The sequence below is a fragment of the Haliotis asinina genome, chromosome 16, assembly GCF_037392515.1.
Source record: "Haliotis asinina isolate JCU_RB_2024 chromosome 16, JCU_Hal_asi_v2, whole genome shotgun sequence".
NCBI lineage: Eukaryota > Metazoa > Mollusca > Gastropoda > Lepetellida > Haliotidae > Haliotis > Haliotis asinina.
Window position 1 is genome coordinate 46509158 of NC_090295.1, and position 19895 is coordinate 46529052.

A 19895-nucleotide genomic window follows, 5' to 3' on the forward strand; every position below is an offset into this window, starting at 1 on the left:
AAATCCCAAATATGACATATGTTGCATTTGACAACTCTCTAAATGGCATCGTGTAACCATAGCTTTCGGCCGTGGGAGACGTACCAATTCACACTTATCAGAGGGGCACACAAAGTACGCAGTCTAGACTACACTTTGTCCGACTTTCATTTTTGTGGAAGTCGCGGTGGCTGAGCGGGCTAGGCGGCTGACTTTATGTGCTGTCGATTAGGTGCCTGACTCTGAGAGTGCGGGCTCGAATCCCGGATGGGGCTCAACGACAAAATGTACTAGAATTTGTACTTTACTGAGAAAGTGAAATCCCAAAAATGACATATGTTGCAGATGCGTCAGTGTTGATATATGTGAGGAGGGGGTAGGTTTGTTTTATGTGAGTGTTGATTGTAGCTGTTTGTCTAGATGGTGGATAATAGGTAGTAGGGTGATGTCGGTGTTTGGAGTAGGTTGGTAATGGATGTAGTTTGTAATGGGAGGTGTGTGGGTGATGTTATTTAGCTGTTGTACATGTAGCAGACTGGTGAGGAGAGTTAGATATGGTGTTTTGTTTCGATGTAATTTGAATTTTACAAAAGGAGATGTTTTGGTGTTGTATTTTGTGTTTGTGAGTTTGAACTGGGGTTGTGCTGGGCCCCAGCCCAGTAGCTGAGTGCATCTTGATTTATCCTGTGTGTGATTGAAGAAATGCCTGTAAGGAGAAGGAGTGTGTTTAGGGAGGTGCCCACTCTAACACCAAGGGCCAGTTTCAGGGCTTTATCCTGGATGGAGTTTAGTTTGTGGAGATGGGTTGGAGAGAGGTAGTAGAGGACCGGAGCTGCGTAGTCTATTTTAGACATAATTGGTGTTTTATACATATGTAGAAGGGTTTGTTTGTCAGCTCCCCAATTTTATATCGTTTTGACTCGAGTTGACTAAATGACGAATATGGGGAACCAATTTAGGTGTTGGTCGAACGCTAGTCCTCTGAATTTGGCTTCTCTTTGAAATGGTCATTTCGATGAAGTTTGAGTGTATAATTTTGCATATAATGGTATTTGAATAATATTCCCACGTTTTTCACATTAATGTGGAAGCCCCGTTTTTCAGCCCTTTTTTCGGTGTGATTTAGAATTGTTTGGATTGTTTATTGGACGTAGAGGAGGTCAAGAAGGAAACATCGTCGGCGAATTGAGCTGTTGTGATTTAAGGTGTGTTCTCAGGAAAAATGTCATTGAGTGTTTGGCAATTAGGGAGGTTCATTCGAGAAATGGCCAGCAATGGTATTGGCTGTTTTTTGTCTGTGGCTAGGTCCGGAAGGTTTGGCCAAGTGCTTGATTTAGAATTACCTTTTATGGCTTTAAGTGTATTCCACAGTTGCCCAGTATTTTTATGGCCTCGTTTGAAGGTATTACAAACAAGATTTCCAATGCTGTTTTTCTTGCTGTCGTAATGAGATTTTTAGTGTGTTTTTTATAGCCAAACGTAATCTAGAACGATCACTCTTAGAGTTTTTGAGGGCTTTGTCTTTCTTTCCGAGCTTTGATTATTTCAGATGATCATGTAATTATTCAGATGTAATTATTTACTGATCATGCCAATCAAAACATATTTAAAATTTTTCAAGCATATATTTGTCAATCAAAACGATTTTCTTAATTATTGCAATTACCCCTATCTTTCTCATCCTTCTTGTATAATGAATGTAAATAACATTATGTAAATACTACGGAAAAGGTATTCTAAGTTGTATAACTTGTAGCCAATCCTTTTCTCATGAATAAAATGTGTTTAAAACAAACAATTATTTCAGAGCTCCACCATGGGACTGTTTTTAGCCTGGGTTAAGCCTAAAGGTGGGGAGACATTTTTTGCTGTGTCCATTAAAGTGTTGGTGTAGTTTAGGTTGAAATTGTCTATATCTGCGTTTGGAAGGAGATTTGGATGGAGGTATGTTTGCTGAGATTGGTGAATTTGGTCCATTAAGATTTTTAGATTTAATCGGAGTCTAGTGTCCTTGTTTGTGCTGTTTGTGTTGGCGGATTGTGTGTTATGGAGGGTTATTTTGATGGGGCAATCATCGATGGGGGAGTGATCAGTGCCCCCTGTGTCTGTGTGCACCTCCCAAGTACAAGTGTTTGCGAGTCTGGGTGAGGTGATTCTGATGTCGATTGCGGTTGGTGAGTGGAGCGGAGAGACGGGATAGCGAGTAGGTTGACTGTCATCTAATAAAATAAGGTTGTTTGGTAGAGTAGATAGATGGAAGTTTACCGTTAGAGTCAGTGAAAGGTCGGGTGCCCCGCATGACAGAAACCAACGATTTTCGGTTCGGTCGTCACCTACTTAAAGCATGCTAGTGCTCATGACGTGAAAGTGATAAACATGTGACATCTCAGATTCTCCTCTTTCATTCAGTTTTCATCCGGTGACTCACTCCTTATCTGAGTCTTGCCTTATGTTTCATCTCCAGGTACATCACTGACGCTGGATATCGCCGATGTCTTCCAAATGAAGTAAGTCACCTGTTATCAGTGCTTGTAATAAACACATCCATAGAGTAAAGATGCATACATAGAGGCATCATATTGAACAGTTACAAAAGAGGTTTGGGTGTGAAGTGTTTACCATCGAGTCAAAATATTGTAAATATTTTGTATTTCCAGATTTGGTTTGAAGAAGAAAGACAAGGTTCTTCTACTTGACCTTGACATTGAGGTTTGTTTGGAGAAGGATTCCTGCCTTGTTTCCTCGTCCATCATGAAGGGAACTGAAGTTCCACAGCTTGTCTGCGACCTTGATGCCAGGTGGACCCTGAAAAGTAAGCCGGGCCTTAGAAAAGAAATACTGCCCCGAACGAAATGTCACACAACATCACAAAGTTTGTGAATAATACAAAATAATAATCATATACTGAAGTTCAGAATGCTTGCTCCTTTGTCGTACAAGCAAGTACAGTTAGATTCAGCTTTGGATCAGTAACTGCCCAGTCCCCTTATTTAAGTAAATTTAGTAAACATGTCACCGTTTAGGATACTACCAGTTTTCAAAGGCCCATCAACTCAACAATCCAAACCCTCTCTGTAATCTTCTGACCGTCCAGATTTCAGTATATCGGATTGGGCTAAAACTAAGGGACAGGATTTGACCAAGGGTCTCACACGGACAGCTGTGGACCTACTGTTGGAGCAACTGGGTGTCAAAGACATGATGCAGGAGCCGCCATGTAACCGGAGCAGTCTCAAGTACCAACCAGCTGATGCGGGCAACTGGAAGAATGGTCAGTAAGATGCTCATGTAGATCTGACCATGTTTATAGTTTCTTTTAGGTGCACAGGTACACGTGTACAGGTATCTTTGTTATGTGTCTTTTTCACGTGAAGTATTTTGTCAGTGCGACGAATGGTAGTTTTTGTTTAAAAAGATCCGTTTTTTTCTGATTTTGTGATTGGGATAACAAGGAGGTGAGGTCTCATCAAGATTCAGCAAACTGTATCTTAGATCACCAAATACGTCTTAACCCTGATTTAAAGTAATCCTTATTCTTATTCCAGATTGTGACTTGCGCAGCAGCGCTATCCCCCTCCCACCAATAACTCTCCCAGCGAACTGCCACATCAACGACAAATGTCTGGCTGTAGACTGCTGTCTTCACAGCAACGTCCTTGACCTATCTCTTCACACGGTCTTCAACATTGACCTCTGTAACTACTTCATTGAAGGGTCCATTGAGAAGTTTAGCTTTAAGCACAGCATACTCAACTATAACTGGGGTATGTGTTTTAAAATATTGTTGACAACATTCCTCTTATAAAGCATAAGAAGAAATGCTGATTTCACCAAAACGATGATGATAGGAAGTGTCTATCATTTTGTTTTCAGGACTTCAAAGCAGTGTGAGAAATAGTTTCCAAATAGCCATTCGGGCCAGCTGTGTATCCACTCGCTAAGTCACTAGCCCAAAATGTGAATGTAGAAACTTAGCGAAACATTACTTACATAGATAAGAGTAGGATATTGTCAGCAAGATACGGGTTTCATCATTAGGCTGCTAATATGATGAACGCTTTTATCAGGTCATAATCTTGCATGATTTAAAAATGCAATAAAATTTAACAAGTTGGTGAAACTTGTATAGTTCCAGATGACCCCATAAACAAATTTACATACCAATCGGGCCAATGGAGATTTACTGGCCCGGCGGGATTTTTACAAGCCATAGGTCATCGGGCCAGTGGCTATTTTTTCACACTTTTGGGGTTGTTCAATGCAGTTGAAAGTCTTGTTTCAGGAAAAGAAGAAGTAATTACATTCGACGGTGTTCCTGTCCTCGAACTGAAGTAAGCTGGACAAGGTTATTGACGCCTGATAATTGTATAGTAAAACATATATGGGGGTAACCGATCTGTCTTTAGCACCAAAAACAGATGTTGGCCAGTAAAGAAATGCTAAATGTAGCGACAATTTAGATGAATTTAAACTTAACAATATGTAAATGTTCTTCGTAATTGTCTAATATTTTCCAGGTTTAAGATTGAGCGGCTTCCGTCCCAGCAAATGTTTATAGTTGACCTTTCTGCGAGTCTGTGTCTGGAGAGAGATGACTGTGAGCTGGATCTGAAGGTCCTGGATCAGACACGACTTCCAATGCCAGGATGTGCCAAGATCCAGGGTTTCAAACTTCAAAGTAAGGATAACCTGTCGGTGAAAACTTTCAACATTGAAACGTTATGTTAAATCGATTATTTCAAATGAATGAACTTATGTTGATGACATTTCAGCAGCGAAATTTAGCAGTCGTGAACGTAAATGGATGTTGTTGGTTAGCAGCATGTACATGTTGATTTCCTTTCAGATTTCTCACTAGTTGAATGGATGAGAGAAAAGGGCGGTGAGATCACAGCGCAGTTATCGGCAGTTCTAATGGAAGAACTGGGAATCAAACCGTTCCTGCTGGACAGACAATGCCAGGACTATCTAGAACCTTACAGAGGCGCTACGAGCGGATGGAACAACGGTACTTTGGTTGATACATGTTCTTGTTTTCAATAGATGGAAGTTAATGTCCATACTTTTTCTGTCCCTGTTTCACTGTTGATCCTAATGTTGTGTGTTGGCACTAAAGCAAGACACAAGATCGATCATAAAAAATAGGACAGTTTCTGACGGTTGTCTGTTGTAAATGGAATTCATGATGGTCAAAACGATTCATAAGGATCTTGAAACTTATGGTGTACTTGACATGTTCTGTTCCGACGTTTGGAAAAGATTCAGTAAATTTGCGAATATTCTGCCCATATTGTCACCAATACATCTGTGGATAGACATGGATAAAATGATATTCTAGCGGGCCGTAATTGTTCATTTGTGTTGTTAACATTGTTTACAAAATGGTTTGGATTACTATAGAGTGCATGTTGTTATTGTAACCCCTTTGTTCTAGAATTCGTGAAAATGCTAATGCCAGATAATGGCGGGCACTGTGCCGCATTTAAAGATGTTTGAAGTGGTATCAGCATGATTAAATCAGTTGCTTGTAGTCGAGAATCCAATCATATGTTATATTGAACTAGAAATGTATAAATGTTGAATATTTCAGCTTGTCCTGAAAACATTACGACTCCAGCCCTGCCCCAGAACGTGTTCTGCCACGTGACTGACTACTGTACCGGGGTCACGTGTTGTGTCAAAGTGTCACAGGTCAAACGGAACTTCAATGCCCACCTCTTCCTGGACTCCTGTAATTACAATATGAGAGTCGGCATTGAGAAGTTGGAGTTCAGTCACACACTGCTTAACTACACATGGGGTAAGTTGCAGAATGTTTAAGTGCACACGAGGTAAGTTGTACACTGTTTAAGTGCACACGGGGTAAGTTGTACACTGTTTAACTACACATGGGGTAAGTTGTACACTGTTTAAGTACACATGGGGTAAGTTGTACACTATTTAACTACACATGGGGTGAGTTGTACATTGTTTAACTACACATGGGGTACGTTGTACACTCTTTGACTATACATAAGGCAAGTTGTACACTGTTTAACTATACATGGAGAAAGTTGTACTCTGTTTAATAATGAACGAGGTACATTGTACACTGTTTAACTATATTTGGAGTATGTTTTACACTGATAAACACAGGATACTTTGTATTTAACTATTTAAACTATATGTGTTGTGGTATACAGATGCTGCAGGTGTTCATATGTTACACTGTCTACAACGTATAAGCAAAATTAGTCCATTATCCATAGCAGCCAAACCCACAACAGTTTTTATATTACACGCTATTCGTGGTAACTCCAGGTAAAACTGCAAACTATTACTAGAAAAGGTCCAGAAGCATAACACAGACTTTATGCTGAACGCATAACAGATATCAGTGTATTCAGGAACGGTTGTTCACAGGACTGTAAGGGTAAGATTTAGGTTTAGTATTCCGAAAATACACGAGTGTACACGTGTCAGCTGTACAAGTGTGTTAAAATGCTGTTATTCATATGCAAATATTTTCCCTTCAAAGGTGAAACAGAAGTTATCGATCTTGGAGGACTTGTGCGAATTGAGTAAGTATTTTGATTATCTTAAAAGCACATAATCAGTTTCATCAGGTTATTGGGATAAATACCTCATTCTGGCAAGAACGTCCATGCGCCGATCTGAATAAACTTTTTATTGAAGTTCTTAAAAGTAATTACGGATCATAATATATAGATCATCTGTACAAAAGAATACCCAGTCTTGACTATTCCCAGAAACAGAATCCTCATGGTGTAAGGGAAATTATGGATGGGTCACTGAAAATCAGTGGTGACACCAGGTGTTCACGTTCATTAAGTATGTCCTACCCTATCGATTAGCGCCCAAATTTCACACATTTAGCCTGGAATGGAAGTAATTAAAGAAACGTTGTATCATTCCAGATATAGCATCATCTCTGGTCAGAAGAAGTTCCTGGTGAACCTAAGTGTGAAGGTGTGTCTGACTGCTGGAGAGGCTTGTCAGTTTACCTTCCCTGTGTTCTCAGACATGATCATCCCTAAACCAGTCTGTGACTGGGAGGCCACCAAGCAGCTACAAGGTAAGACCAGTATGATTCTTTGTATAATAATTCCATTTACAATAGTTAATAGATATCCCTGTCAGAGTCCTCTTGGATAACATTGGCACGGACGTGCTGTAACACGTCATCTTTAAATAAGGACACAAACGTACAGATCGTTATGTAAAAGGATTTGACTTTGCTTCAGATTTCTCCCTCCGAGAGTTTGTGACATCGCAAGGTGGTGCACTGACGGATAGATTGGGTGATACATTGGTGGATAAGCTGATGGAGACTCTTGGTGTATCCGGCTACCTTCTGGAACCACAGTGTTCGTTGACAGGTCGAGGCACGAATGGGTGGAGCTCAGGTTAGGAGATATAACCCTATAAGATGAAATATATTTATAGCACACCGACAGCAAACATGTAAATTCTTCTCATGATCTCAGAGTAGAGGCCATTGTGTATATATCTTTGTCGTGAACATGTGTTTATACAACTCTATAATCATAGTGATGTCTATTATTCCTGCCGTAATGTTAGCACCAGAAGCAAACAACGTGGAAGAAAAGAGAAAAAGTCACATATTCACCCAAAATAACTAGAAAACATGCGTCAATAGAGTTACAATTTGAAACTGCAGCGAACATAATACTGGCCATTGATTTCTTCTTAAAGTTAATAAATGTTAAAATCGTAATCAAACAACTTTCGAGCGAGAGTATAATGCTGTTCCCTCGAAGGAAGAACAAGTTCGATTTTACCTCTCACGTTGTGTAAACAAGGAGACCAATGACTGCGGGAAAATCGAAGACAATCTGCTTGACATCTAGATGATGTTTTGTTTACTCTGAATTTGTATTATCTCCTTTGGGGCTAATTTGTGTTTGTGGAAAAGTCTTCGTTGATTGACATTTCAGCAGTATGGTGACAGGTTCTCTATTTTTTTCAGATTGTCCAAGACAAATGTCACTGCCAACACTACCAGACTCTCTGTCCTGCAGTCTTCCCGACCACTGTACAGGAATAGACTGTTGCCTCAATGTGTCTCTCATCAGACGGAATGTCCACTTCAAGGTCGACCTGGACATGTGCAAGATGACCCTAACCATGGGCATAGAGAAGCTAGCCTTTACCAGACCCCTCTTTAACTACCAGTGGGGTAGGTGGAATGTGAAGCTTTTTAATGAACCGGTGTATATTTGGGTGAAGTGGATTGTACACCTTGAACACCAGAGCACCAGTGTCTTCTTCTTGCTTATTAATATGCAACAGTATACTTTTAACATCTGTGTCTTTCTTTGACCTTTTTCAGGAACACCAGATAGTTTCCATCTGAAGGGAGCATTCCGTGCAGAGTAAGTTCTTGTTTTGTGTGCATAATATTGTCGCTATAACATTAGCAGTGTCTCAGATTTAAGTATACATAAATATAGTTGTGATGGTGCTCCGACATTACTTTGTACATAGCTTCAGTATGTGGTGAATTAACATGTTCAAGCCTCGTATGTTTCGAAATACAAGTGTTTCATTTTCAGTTACGTCATTGACAATCTAGAGGGAGAAAAACAGTTCCTTGTAAGTCTCAACATCAGTGCCTGCTTCGAGGCTGGAGGGAAGTGTCTGGTTACCGTACCCGTGTTAAACCAAGGGAGGTTCCCCAACCCTGGATGCGACTGGAACTCAACACTGTCTCTCAAAGGTACGTCAGTGGACACATTGTAACAAAACAGTAAAGAAACTTACCTTGCATGATGCATAGACTATATAATCATATAAACATTAATTGTTTGATCATTCCAGTATAATAGCATAATCCAAATATATCACCAGGGGGTAAGGGTTCCATAAATAATTCACCTGTTTTGATTTCATTATTTTATCGTGGTGGTCACATTGTACAATAATGTATTATTTTTATATTGTTATGTAAATATATATACATAATATGATATGATGATTATTAAACATATACACTATCTTATTCCACTTCAATATGCACAGGCTTCTCTCTGAAGAACTGGCTGAATGATCATAATCTGAAGATTGGAGAAGCCTTGACGTCAGCATTCCGGTTCCAACTGTCTCTAGCTCTTGGTATCTCTGAGTACCTCCTGGACCCCATGTGTGACAGACAGAGGGGGATATACATGGCTGACACCACGGGATGGAATAATGGTAAATGGTTATGAAAAGCATTCATCTTACAGGAACCAAGCAAATTACTATTTCCATCCAGTAGCTTAAATGAAGGGAGATATAGTAGAAACCTCTGGTTATCTTAAATTTAGAAATTTAGAAATTTGTTTCAGTCCATAATTGGGTTATTATATGGCATTTCAGCGTGTCCAAAACCAGTGACTTTACCAAGCCTCCCGAACAGCCTGTCGTGTCATATTCCCGACTACTGCACTGGCCTGGACTGCTGTGTGGATGTGGCCAGTCTGGGGATGTCCTTCAACTTCAAGATCCTTCTGGACACACGGAACCTTGTCCTTACTGTCAGTATCGAGAAGCTTACCTTCCAGACGTCACTGTTCAACTACAAGTGGGGTGAGTCAGATTACAGCAACCAAACCACCGTGCAGACCATGTGTATTCGACTAAATAGCCAAATCAATTCCACTTATATTGTTACCAAGGGTAGAGTGTTCTGGTTTTCCAGGTTGTAAGTACACCGACTCAATGTCATGTATGATGAATAATGACCAATAAATTATTTCCTGTAATTTTGCGAAAATGTAAAATTCTTGCTCACATGTTTCAGGAGAATGGGAAAATTTCAACCTTAATGGCGTCGTTAGGTTAAGGTGAGATGGATGATTAGTATATACTGAACATTTATTATGGTTTACATAAAGAGCCTTTTACCCTTTAACTGAGTTGATTATTATCATGCATGTCATGTGATATGAAAATCAGTGTTTATGTTTTATGACGAAAATATTTAAACTTTTCTTCTCGGTGAGTTATACTGGCTCTTCCAGTAACATATGTTTAAATGGTACTGACTGGAGAGGTGATTTTTTTCGGATACGAAGACCTAACGCAGTTCCATACTGACTGCTATAATATTCAGCATTACGTATATGTTTAGACCTATAAAGTATATTGAAAGGTCACTCGGAGTAAACAATGTTGCTATCTATTTCGACCCTTGATAACCACCAACCACCATTACTCGTGCAGTGGAAACAATTAAATGAGTTAAATATCACACTGCAATTAACATTCAGTTTTATCCATCTACCAAAGCTGCATAATGTTTATGTGTGTGATCTAACACTGTGTCCGTTCTACCTCTTCAGTTTCAAGATTGATGACCTTGTACATGCTTGGAGGTACCTGATTAGTTTGAAACTCTCGCTGTGCTTTGAAGCAGACCAGCCCTGTGCTCTCAGCATTCCTGTCCTGTCAGATGTCAGCTTCCCCAAATTGGTGTGGAACTGGGATACTCCCTTCTCCACGAGTAGTAACGGTACGACACAGATGACAACCATACGCTGTGTGAACTTCTTATGCTCTTCCCGTCTTGTAATTATATTTAGTTATCAAGACATTACATAGATATTACAGTTCACTGTTTCTAATGGGGCCCAGGGGTTGATGTACCGTGGATGTTTGTATATGTTCCCTGAGACCAAAGGGTACACGAACAAACATCGGGGATACATCAACCCCTGGGACCCATGGGAGTGAACAACCCATTCATCTTATTGTTTGAAGCATGGGTACAAAGCTTTTTGTAGACATCGCTAGATTTTGCGGAGAAGAAATACAGATTAGAGTTATCTTGCAAAACACCTTTAAAATCCGCCCATCATACGTGATTCAATGTTCTTAGAGTTAAAGAATGTCTACTATAAAGTACGAAATGAGTTCGGCATTCCCAGCGGGGCACTTAGAAAATGTTAGCGGAGTACATTGCAGATAACAGAATAACGCTTAGCCAGTCAGAAACCGAAATTTATGTGTGAGGTCAGGTAAATGGCAGTGTTCTTACAAATGATGTTCATGTGTTTGTGTTTCATGGGATTAATGTCTTGTCTTTCTAATCAAATATTTGCAGGCTTCTCTTTGAAGAAATGGCTTTCTGACTTAAAGATTCCCTCTGGCCAGAGACTCGCCAGCTTAGCTGTGTCGAAACTTTTGGACAGACTTGGAATTACAGACTACTTGACAGTCACCCAGTGTAACAAGAGCCTCTCACCTTATTCTGGAGCAGTTAGCGGTTGGAAAAAGGGTATGTATGTTGAACTTTTGAAAAATGTGTAGCACTAAGGCTTTATATTTGTCATGTAACCATCCTAGCGTTCACCAATCTGATACCAGTATCTCTACTAAAGAAAGTGCGACAGGAAAGGCTTGTAATTATTGGTCTCCAAATAAATAGAACTGCTGTAAACAACTGTGATATGAACAGACTCGCAGATTCATGTGTGTTGTGTGTGTCATGTTTCAGATTGCCCTGCCAGTCTCACTCTGCCAACACTACCAGCCTCCGTCACTTGTCATCTGTCGGACCCGTGTGGCTCCATACAGTGTTGTATTGACGTGGACTTTATCGGGAGATCCTTCAACGTCCAGTTCGGAATAGACCCTTGCACCTACACATTCACAATGGGCATAGAGAAGCTGGTCTTCACCATGACCTTGTCCAACTACAATTGGGGTGAGCAGGCTGCTGGTTTTGTTTTTGTTTTTGTTTCTTTAGGGTATTCATTCACTCATTCATTCATTTGATAATCCAAATATTGACATATATTTGAAGTATGAGTATAAAGTTTGGTCGAGGCTATTCGAGTGTCTAGTTGCAAATGTGGAAGTATTAATGGAGTTTTGTGGAAGTATAATAGGGCAATAAGGAATTGTGTTGATGCGTGTATGTATGGCGCAAAATGAAGCGTACCTGTCCTAAATAGGTCCTTCCATTTCAGGAGCTGTGGAGCACTTCAACTTGAAGAACGTGGTCCGTGTAGAGTAAGCATTGCTTTAATAATGCTAATTAACTATACTGTAAATTGAGAGTTTGCTTTGTTCGAGTTATAGTAGCTAACTGTACACTTCGCTTTACCAATCAGAGGCTTCAGTTCGTCACTGAAGATATGTTGGGGTTTTTTTCAGTTTCATGATCGATGACCTATTCGGGGAAAAGAAGTTCCTGATCAACCTCAACATCAGTATCTGTTTCGAGGAGGATTCTTGTCTGCTTTCCTTCCCTGCTCTGGAGAATGTCAAGATTCCCAAATTGGTCTGTGACTGGGACAGTACAGCTGCTCTTGCAGGTCAGTGGTGTGGAGAAAGGTTCTGTATGAATGTAAATCCTCTCAATTCTGTATGTTTTCAGGAGTATGGCTATGTCGTAACATATTAAGATTGTTTTTTTGCCACACTGTTGGTATCTTGTAATTTTCAGCTACGTTATATATAGCATTTCCTTTCATTTCATTCCAATATGTCTTTGCAAATGAAAAACAAGTATTTCTTGATCAGTGCCAACCAGAAACGTCGGCCCGTGAAGATCCAGGTTGCGACTGGTCTCCAGCAACCCTTGTTTGTCATCATCGGCGTCTTACGGGACTGGGTGACCAGACTTGCTGGTTTGTCTAATCCAGGCTCAGTTTTTCACAGACCATCGTCAAAGTGGAACATTGGTGATTACTGCAAACAAGCGGATAAAACCAGAAGCAAGATGTACTATATCAACACTAAATCTAATGACATTTCTCAGAATATTCATGATAATGCATCTTTATTTTGGTCAGATTTCTCTCTGTCTGACTTCCTGTCCGAGATGAAGGCTAATGGGTCTGCAAGTCTCACTTCAGTCATCGCAGACAAACTGTTTGAGAGGTTGGAAATAGCAGGATATCTGAAGACAGCGCAGTGTCAAAATACAAGTAGTCCTTATACACCTGCAATCAATGGATGGAACAACGGTAGGACGTTTGCTAATAAGTGTTATTGCTTAACCAGTGTATAAAGTAGTATATATTCTTGTGTCAGTGTATTCATATGAAATCCAGTCGCTAAATAAACTAATGTAATATTCTGAGTAAAGACAATATGCCATATATGAGTCCACAGCTGAAAGCGATGATGTTATGTATTCAACCACAATTGTGGTGATGGCTGCGACGTTTTCTCACTGACTGGTTCGGTGGGGTTGTCTGGTGGTTAAAGCGTCGCTTGTCGGGCCAACCCCCCGGGTTCGATTCCATTCATATCTATACAATGTGTGATGCCCATTTCTGGTGTCGCCGTGATATTGCTGGAATATTGCCAAATGGCGGCATAAAACTAAACTCACACAGTCAACAGTCACTATAACAGTAGCCTATTAACGATGATGTGTCACTCCGATGATTTCAGAGTGTCCAGTTCATGGGCTTGACCAGTACCTCCCAGTCCTCCCTGGCTCCATGACATGTCACGTGCCCGACATCTGTACCGCCGTTGACTGCTGCATCTACAACGACTTCCTGTCACGTGCCTTCAACGTCTTTCTGACGGTGGACATGTGCACCTATCAGCTGACGGTGGGCGTGGAGAATCTGGTCTACAAACGGATGTTGTTGGATTATCAGTGGGGTATGTTGACATACTTAATCTGATTGCTGTTTTATGAAGCCAGTACGTGAAACTCTATTATGGTGTTATGATGCATTTTATATAATCAATTTTCCTTTTGGTTTGGAGAGATGTATGGTATTGAACGGTGCATTCAGGATGATTTCAGTGACATTTATACATTTAATTGTCTGCTTGTACTGTTCCTGAGGACGTTTTTGGTTCTTTACCACTTAAACACACAGACAACCCACACGTGATCAGGCACATACTGACCCCGATAGTGACTTCGAGACTACCATTTTATCTCCTTAATGGCGAGTGTAAGTCAGGGTAAAAAGAAAGGCCATCTGATGTGACACTGCCGAGGGATCAAACTCTGTTGACCGACAGTGCCACTCTGTCACATATTAACACTGGACGTCATCCCAAATACATTTGAAGACAATATTGCAATCCAGTTCATTAAACAAAGTGGAAATGTTGGACATTATCATCATGCCATATTCAGAAAGGTTGGAGTGCTGGATTGATTGTTCTTACAACATCTAAGAGAAATCTACGCTTCCAGTGTGAAATATGCAAAATAATGATCTCACCGTTGACGAATATTGGCAAGTTTTACTAAGCACATGTCACGTGCTCAAATGTACGTATTCCAAACACATGGTGTAACGTATCTTAATTTTGTTTACAGGCAAAGAAGAACATTTTTATGTAAAAGGTGTCATTCGAGTTGAGTAAGTATTGACGAAATGGCTCTGTAAGATAAGACAAAACACCAAAATGTAGATCTATCTATCTATCTATCTATCTATCTATCTATCTATCTATCTATCTATCTATCTATCTATCTATCTATCTGTTTATGTACACAAGTTGCGTAACGGGTTTCTATGTAGCATATATGTTACTGATATTTCAGTTACACCATCAACCGACTTATGTCTGAGAAGAAGCTGGAGGTGAATGCATCTGTCAGTGTGTGTCTCAAACAAAACGAGTGTCTATTCTCCCAAACCTTCTTTGACAAAACCAAGATACCACAGCCTCTGTGTGACTGGGAGGCCAGGCTGCAACAGCGAAGTAAGAACTGACCAGACATGTGCCATTGTTTAATCCCTTCTTGTGTCTCTCATTTCTCATCCCATTGCACAATTAACAAAGATGATGTTCTTGTCCTTGAGGTAAACACACACCGGTATAAAAGCCGACAGTATATATCATATTCAATACCAGATGGTTAAACAATCATTTCAGGTGGCCTGCCACTCACACTAATGTCTGCCACGTGTCTCATGCCGACCGACCGAATGCAAAACATCCCAAACTTATTCACAAGATACTGTTTTCTATTATTCATTAAATTTTAATGTTGGTTGTCTTATTCAGTAAATTAATTAATGTTGTAAACTTCTCTATTATTATTACAAATAGAACAGATAGGTGAGCAAGTTGCACCAGCGAAATTGAAATTTCACTTCACGCGCTGGTTGTTGTGCAAAATAATGAGCGTTTGCTGAACAACGTTTTTATTCGGGTGTCTAAAAATATTGAGACAAATCATGGGAGTTTGTCAATTTCATGTGCAAAATTTGGCTTTGTTGCAATTATTAGATCTTGTGTCAATGAGAAATCCATACGTCTCAAATGAAATCAAACGGAGTGTAGCAAGCATGCCTGTTTGTTTCAGATTTCTCATTGTCCAACTGGGCATCAGGCATGGGTCTCTCCTCTACCGTGTCAACTCTCTCGGAAACACTCATATCTCAGCTCCTGGAGGATCTCGGGGTGTCTCAGTACCTCCATAGTTCGGCCTGTGATCAGTCAGCAAGTCCATATTCACCTGCTGGCATAAACAACTGGAATAACGGTACGTGCATAAACCTTTATACCTCAGTGTTAATAGAGTTTGGGTCAGGTACAGTCTGGATGATAGATAGTACATGTTGTTTGTACCTGTGTATATTACACCCGAGTAGGACAAGTACGTCTGTAATAGGGTCCTTTAGTTTTCAAATCTTTTATAGATATATATTTGAATATAAATTCATTGGTCTCCTATCCATTTTTGTGCTCAGAGTGAGTGAGTTTAGTTTTACGCCGCTTTTAGTGAGGCCGTACCATTGCAGATAGGAAAACAGGAGGTACACGATTTATATTTCTGTGTTCCCAGAATGCAGCAGCAGCAGAGCAGTATCATTACTGCCGGACTCTGTGCGATGTCATCTGACCCCCAACTGTTCCACTGTAGACTGTTGTGTCGATGTTCGACTCATCAAGAGGGCAATCCAAGTCAAGTTTGATGTGGACATTTGTAACTTACAGATGACAGTGGTCATTGAACGACTATCTTACACTGTGTCACTCTTGGAGTATGCATGGGGTAAATATCTACTTAAACAAAATTCTACAATTCCTCTTGTTTCTGTGAACAAGATTGCCTCAACTACAATTCTTCACAGATGAAGGACTGGCCCGTGGTCAAGTCTCCTGGAAATCACTGTGCAGAAATGTGTCGAAATCCGCTTAGTTTCAAATATCAACTTCACTTTTAGCATGAATGAAAATCCGCTGTGATACAGAACCTCAGTCTAGATGGTATGGTATTCCGAGGTTGAGGTTTGTCCAACATGATACGTACGCGTCTTAACATGTTAGAAGTGCTAACCAGTCATGCTTTAGTCAGTCCTAATTCAATGTACTTTCCGATCCCTTCCAGGCACAAGAGGTCATTTGATTCTGGGAGATATGGCACGGCTGGCGTGAGTATCAGATAGCATTTTGTTCATGTGACTGAACTGTCTTCGTGCTCATAGTTAATATTGTCATTTATCTGTACGACACACATACATGTCGTTTTCTGACTGGCTGAGCACCCTTCTATTATATTTAATGTACCTCGCCGGAAATGCCGAAATCATTTCGTCTCGAAAAACGTTGATGTACGGAAATTTCCGACGCTTTGCGAATTATAATCGATGGAAGGGAGATAACTCTAAATCTGTATTTCTTGAGTCGTCTGCAACATGCTCTTTGCATGAATTGTGCGACGAACATGAATCATCCGCATCTTTATTTCAATTCTTAGTTATACATGGTTTTGAGCTCTGTGTGACCTAATATTGACAAAACGGAAACTTGTCCTCGACATCCTTTTATTACTTTACAAACAGGTAGTGCCCTGGTCTACAAGCTTTATATCAATGTTCACTTGATTTATTGTCCAAAACCTTAGGACAGGGCGACATTATGTCATGAATCTGTTAGACGTCTTTGGCGATGCATAATAAGTAAGTAATATACACTGACAAGAATAACATTCTGAGAAAATAATATTTTCAGAATCATATTTGATTGCATGCTCTCACATATAACATTCATAAACATTCAGAAGACGTTTTATAATGTCGCTGCAGGTACAAACTGGAGCACGTCCCTACCTCACAGACGTTGGTGATTGACCTGAGCATCAAGATGTGTTTTGAAGACAACACATGTGTGCTTGAAGTTCCAGTTTTCTCAAAATCAGAGCTGGTGTATTCACCATGTAATTCGAGTCTGCCTGTGCCGTTTGATGGTATGTCATGAATCATAGGTTTTACATTCACGGAAACAGATTTAGAAGATATTCACATGGTGCTTCACATCAGTGGCCAAAGCTGACCAGTAACATAGAACTGTATTTATGTACTGTGTTCTTAACATTACAGGTGTCTCCTTTGATTTCTGGAAGTCGGAAAAATGTGCTTTACAAACATCAGGTAAGCCCAAACAAAGTCTTGAAAAGTATACATGTATATATTACTAATACATGATAGTGGAATATCAGACAACCAGCGTTCATGTTTGTATTAAATTAATAGTTTTTGCAAACAGAAGTTTGTATTATAAGTATGTCTTCTGAGTATGCTTGTATTCATAATCCAAGCTTGTCCGGCTTCCCTACCTGCCACAATGTCGAGCACCTGCCGCCTGACGGACAGCTGCATGGGCATCACGTGTTGTGTGGACGTCGACCTGAAGTACCTCGGCATCTACTCCGTCACTGCCGGCATCGAGGTTGACCACTGCAGTGACCAGCTTGTATATCATATAGAGAACAAGGAATGGACAAAGACGCTTCAAGTCGTGGAATATGGTAAGTAACTGAGGGGTAACTCAGGTGCCTCATGTAGCAAGACTTAAAACAAACTGCATTCATAATAATGTTTTTCTTCATATTTTCAACGCCTGCACTCATACCACACATGCGGCAGATTGACTGACCTTATATATTGATGAATATAAAAGTAAAACATGACAGCAGACTTTACTTTTAATTAAGTCCACATTTCCAGGATTCTTTTTCTAGTAAGTGTTTAGTGTTTCAACTAAAACGAGTTGAATCTAAAACCAAAATGAGTAAAGGTTAATGTTAATACGTAGAATACTGACTAACGCTCTTGTAATGTCCTATCACTGTTTTGCTAGACAAAAACCACACTGAATCAATTGGCAACGCCATCACTGTGAGCTACGTGATCAGCAAAACCTCATCCTCGTATGAAGTGTCATTCCACGCCAAGCTCTGCGTCATGAACGTGCACGACCTCATCAACAACTGCTACTACTACAAACTCCTGAATGATAAGATGTTCCAGATGCCATCTTCATGTTCGCCAGTTGGACGAAGAAGGAAAAGAAGAAGTCCTTTAGACCTGTGAGTATAATCGTTTACTGAGGACACAAATCTACTCCACTTGCCTCTGTTGGTGAAATATCATGAACATGTTTTATTGCTAATAACGAATGTTGAAGATGTACCTAGGCTAATCTTCAGTGGCCTTCATCCTTTTCAGAATACAAACAGGCGATGCCAAACGGATCCTTAATGATGCTTTGAACCAGAACTTCACAAATGAAGAAATCAAGGATCTTTTTGAAAGACTGAAGGCCGAAGCAGTACGATACAGTCTTGTAGAGTTTGTTTATTATTGCCACAGAACCGATGAATTCTCTTAATAGAGCTTTGTCGATGAAATGAGTGTGCTGTCAGTAGTATATGAATGTTGTTTTCCTACGGAATGGAAGTTAAAAGTTCATAGAGTGTTTAATATGCAGACCAGATTTTATGCTTTACAGCGAATTTGTTAAAAACCGTAATATCAACAACGTTCAAAATTGCATCTTTGAATTATAGCTTTATTGCAGTACAACTCTCTACTTCCAGAAGAAGGATAACTCACTGATGATCACACGTACAGATGATGCTGGCACAGCAACCAACACAAAGAGTGCCATCAGAAAGATGGGTATAGCCAACCCAGGAACCATTCTGTACTCAGGAGAGGTCGGAGGTGGGAACGTGGTGCTCGGCATGGAAGGAGGTGAGAGGGTTGGTTTGTCACGCAATATGCATTGAAATGTTGATCTCCGAGTAATAAAGACATATCGCAGATGGGATGTAAGATGATGTGTAGTTTGTATGTTCAGTGCGGTTAGTTTCTTATGCACCCTGTCATATGTATTGTATTGCTGTCTAAATTGTTGGGTTTTTTCCTCGGCAAGATCAGAGTAGCCCATATGTAATCTATGAGATAATTTAATACGATACACTATATGTCACTACTTTTTCGTAGGTGGTAATTGACATTGCTTCACCAACTATTCATTCTCCGAATGCAGAGTCTAGTTATGGTCCATGGATTTATAGCTGTACCTACATATGTTCACTGAAACGACGTGTAGATGAATGTTTCCAGACCAGATAGATTTATGAACCTTTTCAAATCTGATCTGTAGCAGAAAGGTCAATAATTTTAAAAAGTATTAAAGAAATCATAGGAAACCAGTGTCAATACTATGAGTTCGTGACAACTGTTACCCCGAATGTCAAGTCCAGAATATTGCTGTACACAACATTTATATCCCGACACGTGACACGGATGTAGCTGTGTCCTTCCTTCAGCATGTGAAGCTGAGCTTGTCGTGAGCTTGCTGGAGTCTCGTGGTTCATCACACGTTCGGTCTGTTCTTGGTGCATCTAGGCGAAAAGATCATGAAGGTCCTGGGTCAGGTCACCGACATCCTGGGCCGCGGTGACCAGTCCTACACTGTGGGGAAAGGTCTGACTGGGAAAGGACTTGAGCTGCTTGGTGCTAAACTGGCCAACATGAGTATTGGGGAGATGATAGCCATGTTTGATGCCAAGAACATCGATCCTGAACTTGCCCTTCGACTGACGAGACAACTGAGGGATCTGGCTCTTGCCCTGGTAAAGTTTCAGTTATATTAGTTGATATTAGTTATCCATTATCAATGTTATA

General features: G+C 40.2%; 1 protein-coding gene across 1 annotated transcript in view; it reads left to right on the forward strand.

Moving 5' to 3' along the window:
- The window catches only part of LOC137268965 (uncharacterized), a 106949-nt gene that overhangs the window by 46475 nt on the left and 40579 nt on the right, over positions 1-19895 (forward strand). The window contains exons 46-81 of the mRNA XM_067803589.1: positions 2444-2486; positions 2637-2791; positions 3074-3250; positions 3525-3743; positions 4262-4310; positions 4497-4657; positions 4826-4987; positions 5570-5779; positions 6497-6539; positions 6897-7054; positions 7224-7385; positions 7970-8179; positions 8333-8375; positions 8556-8719; positions 9022-9195; positions 9361-9570; positions 9785-9827; positions 10326-10495; positions 11087-11260; positions 11480-11689; positions 11955-11997; positions 12142-12302; positions 12783-12956; positions 13390-13608; positions 14285-14327; positions 14513-14673; positions 15281-15460; positions 15764-15973; positions 16310-16352; positions 17007-17167; positions 17301-17351; positions 17519-17728; positions 18061-18289; positions 18429-18531; positions 18800-18956; positions 19617-19843. Coding sequence (XP_067659690.1) covers positions 2444-2486; positions 2637-2791; positions 3074-3250; positions 3525-3743; positions 4262-4310; positions 4497-4657; positions 4826-4987; positions 5570-5779; positions 6497-6539; positions 6897-7054; positions 7224-7385; positions 7970-8179; positions 8333-8375; positions 8556-8719; positions 9022-9195; positions 9361-9570; positions 9785-9827; positions 10326-10495; positions 11087-11260; positions 11480-11689; positions 11955-11997; positions 12142-12302; positions 12783-12956; positions 13390-13608; positions 14285-14327; positions 14513-14673; positions 15281-15460; positions 15764-15973; positions 16310-16352; positions 17007-17167; positions 17301-17351; positions 17519-17728; positions 18061-18289; positions 18429-18531; positions 18800-18956; positions 19617-19843 — 5309 coding nt within the window. The remainder of the gene's footprint in view (positions 1-2443; positions 2487-2636; positions 2792-3073; positions 3251-3524; positions 3744-4261; positions 4311-4496; positions 4658-4825; positions 4988-5569; positions 5780-6496; positions 6540-6896; positions 7055-7223; positions 7386-7969; positions 8180-8332; positions 8376-8555; positions 8720-9021; positions 9196-9360; positions 9571-9784; positions 9828-10325; positions 10496-11086; positions 11261-11479; positions 11690-11954; positions 11998-12141; positions 12303-12782; positions 12957-13389; positions 13609-14284; positions 14328-14512; positions 14674-15280; positions 15461-15763; positions 15974-16309; positions 16353-17006; positions 17168-17300; positions 17352-17518; positions 17729-18060; positions 18290-18428; positions 18532-18799; positions 18957-19616; positions 19844-19895) is intronic.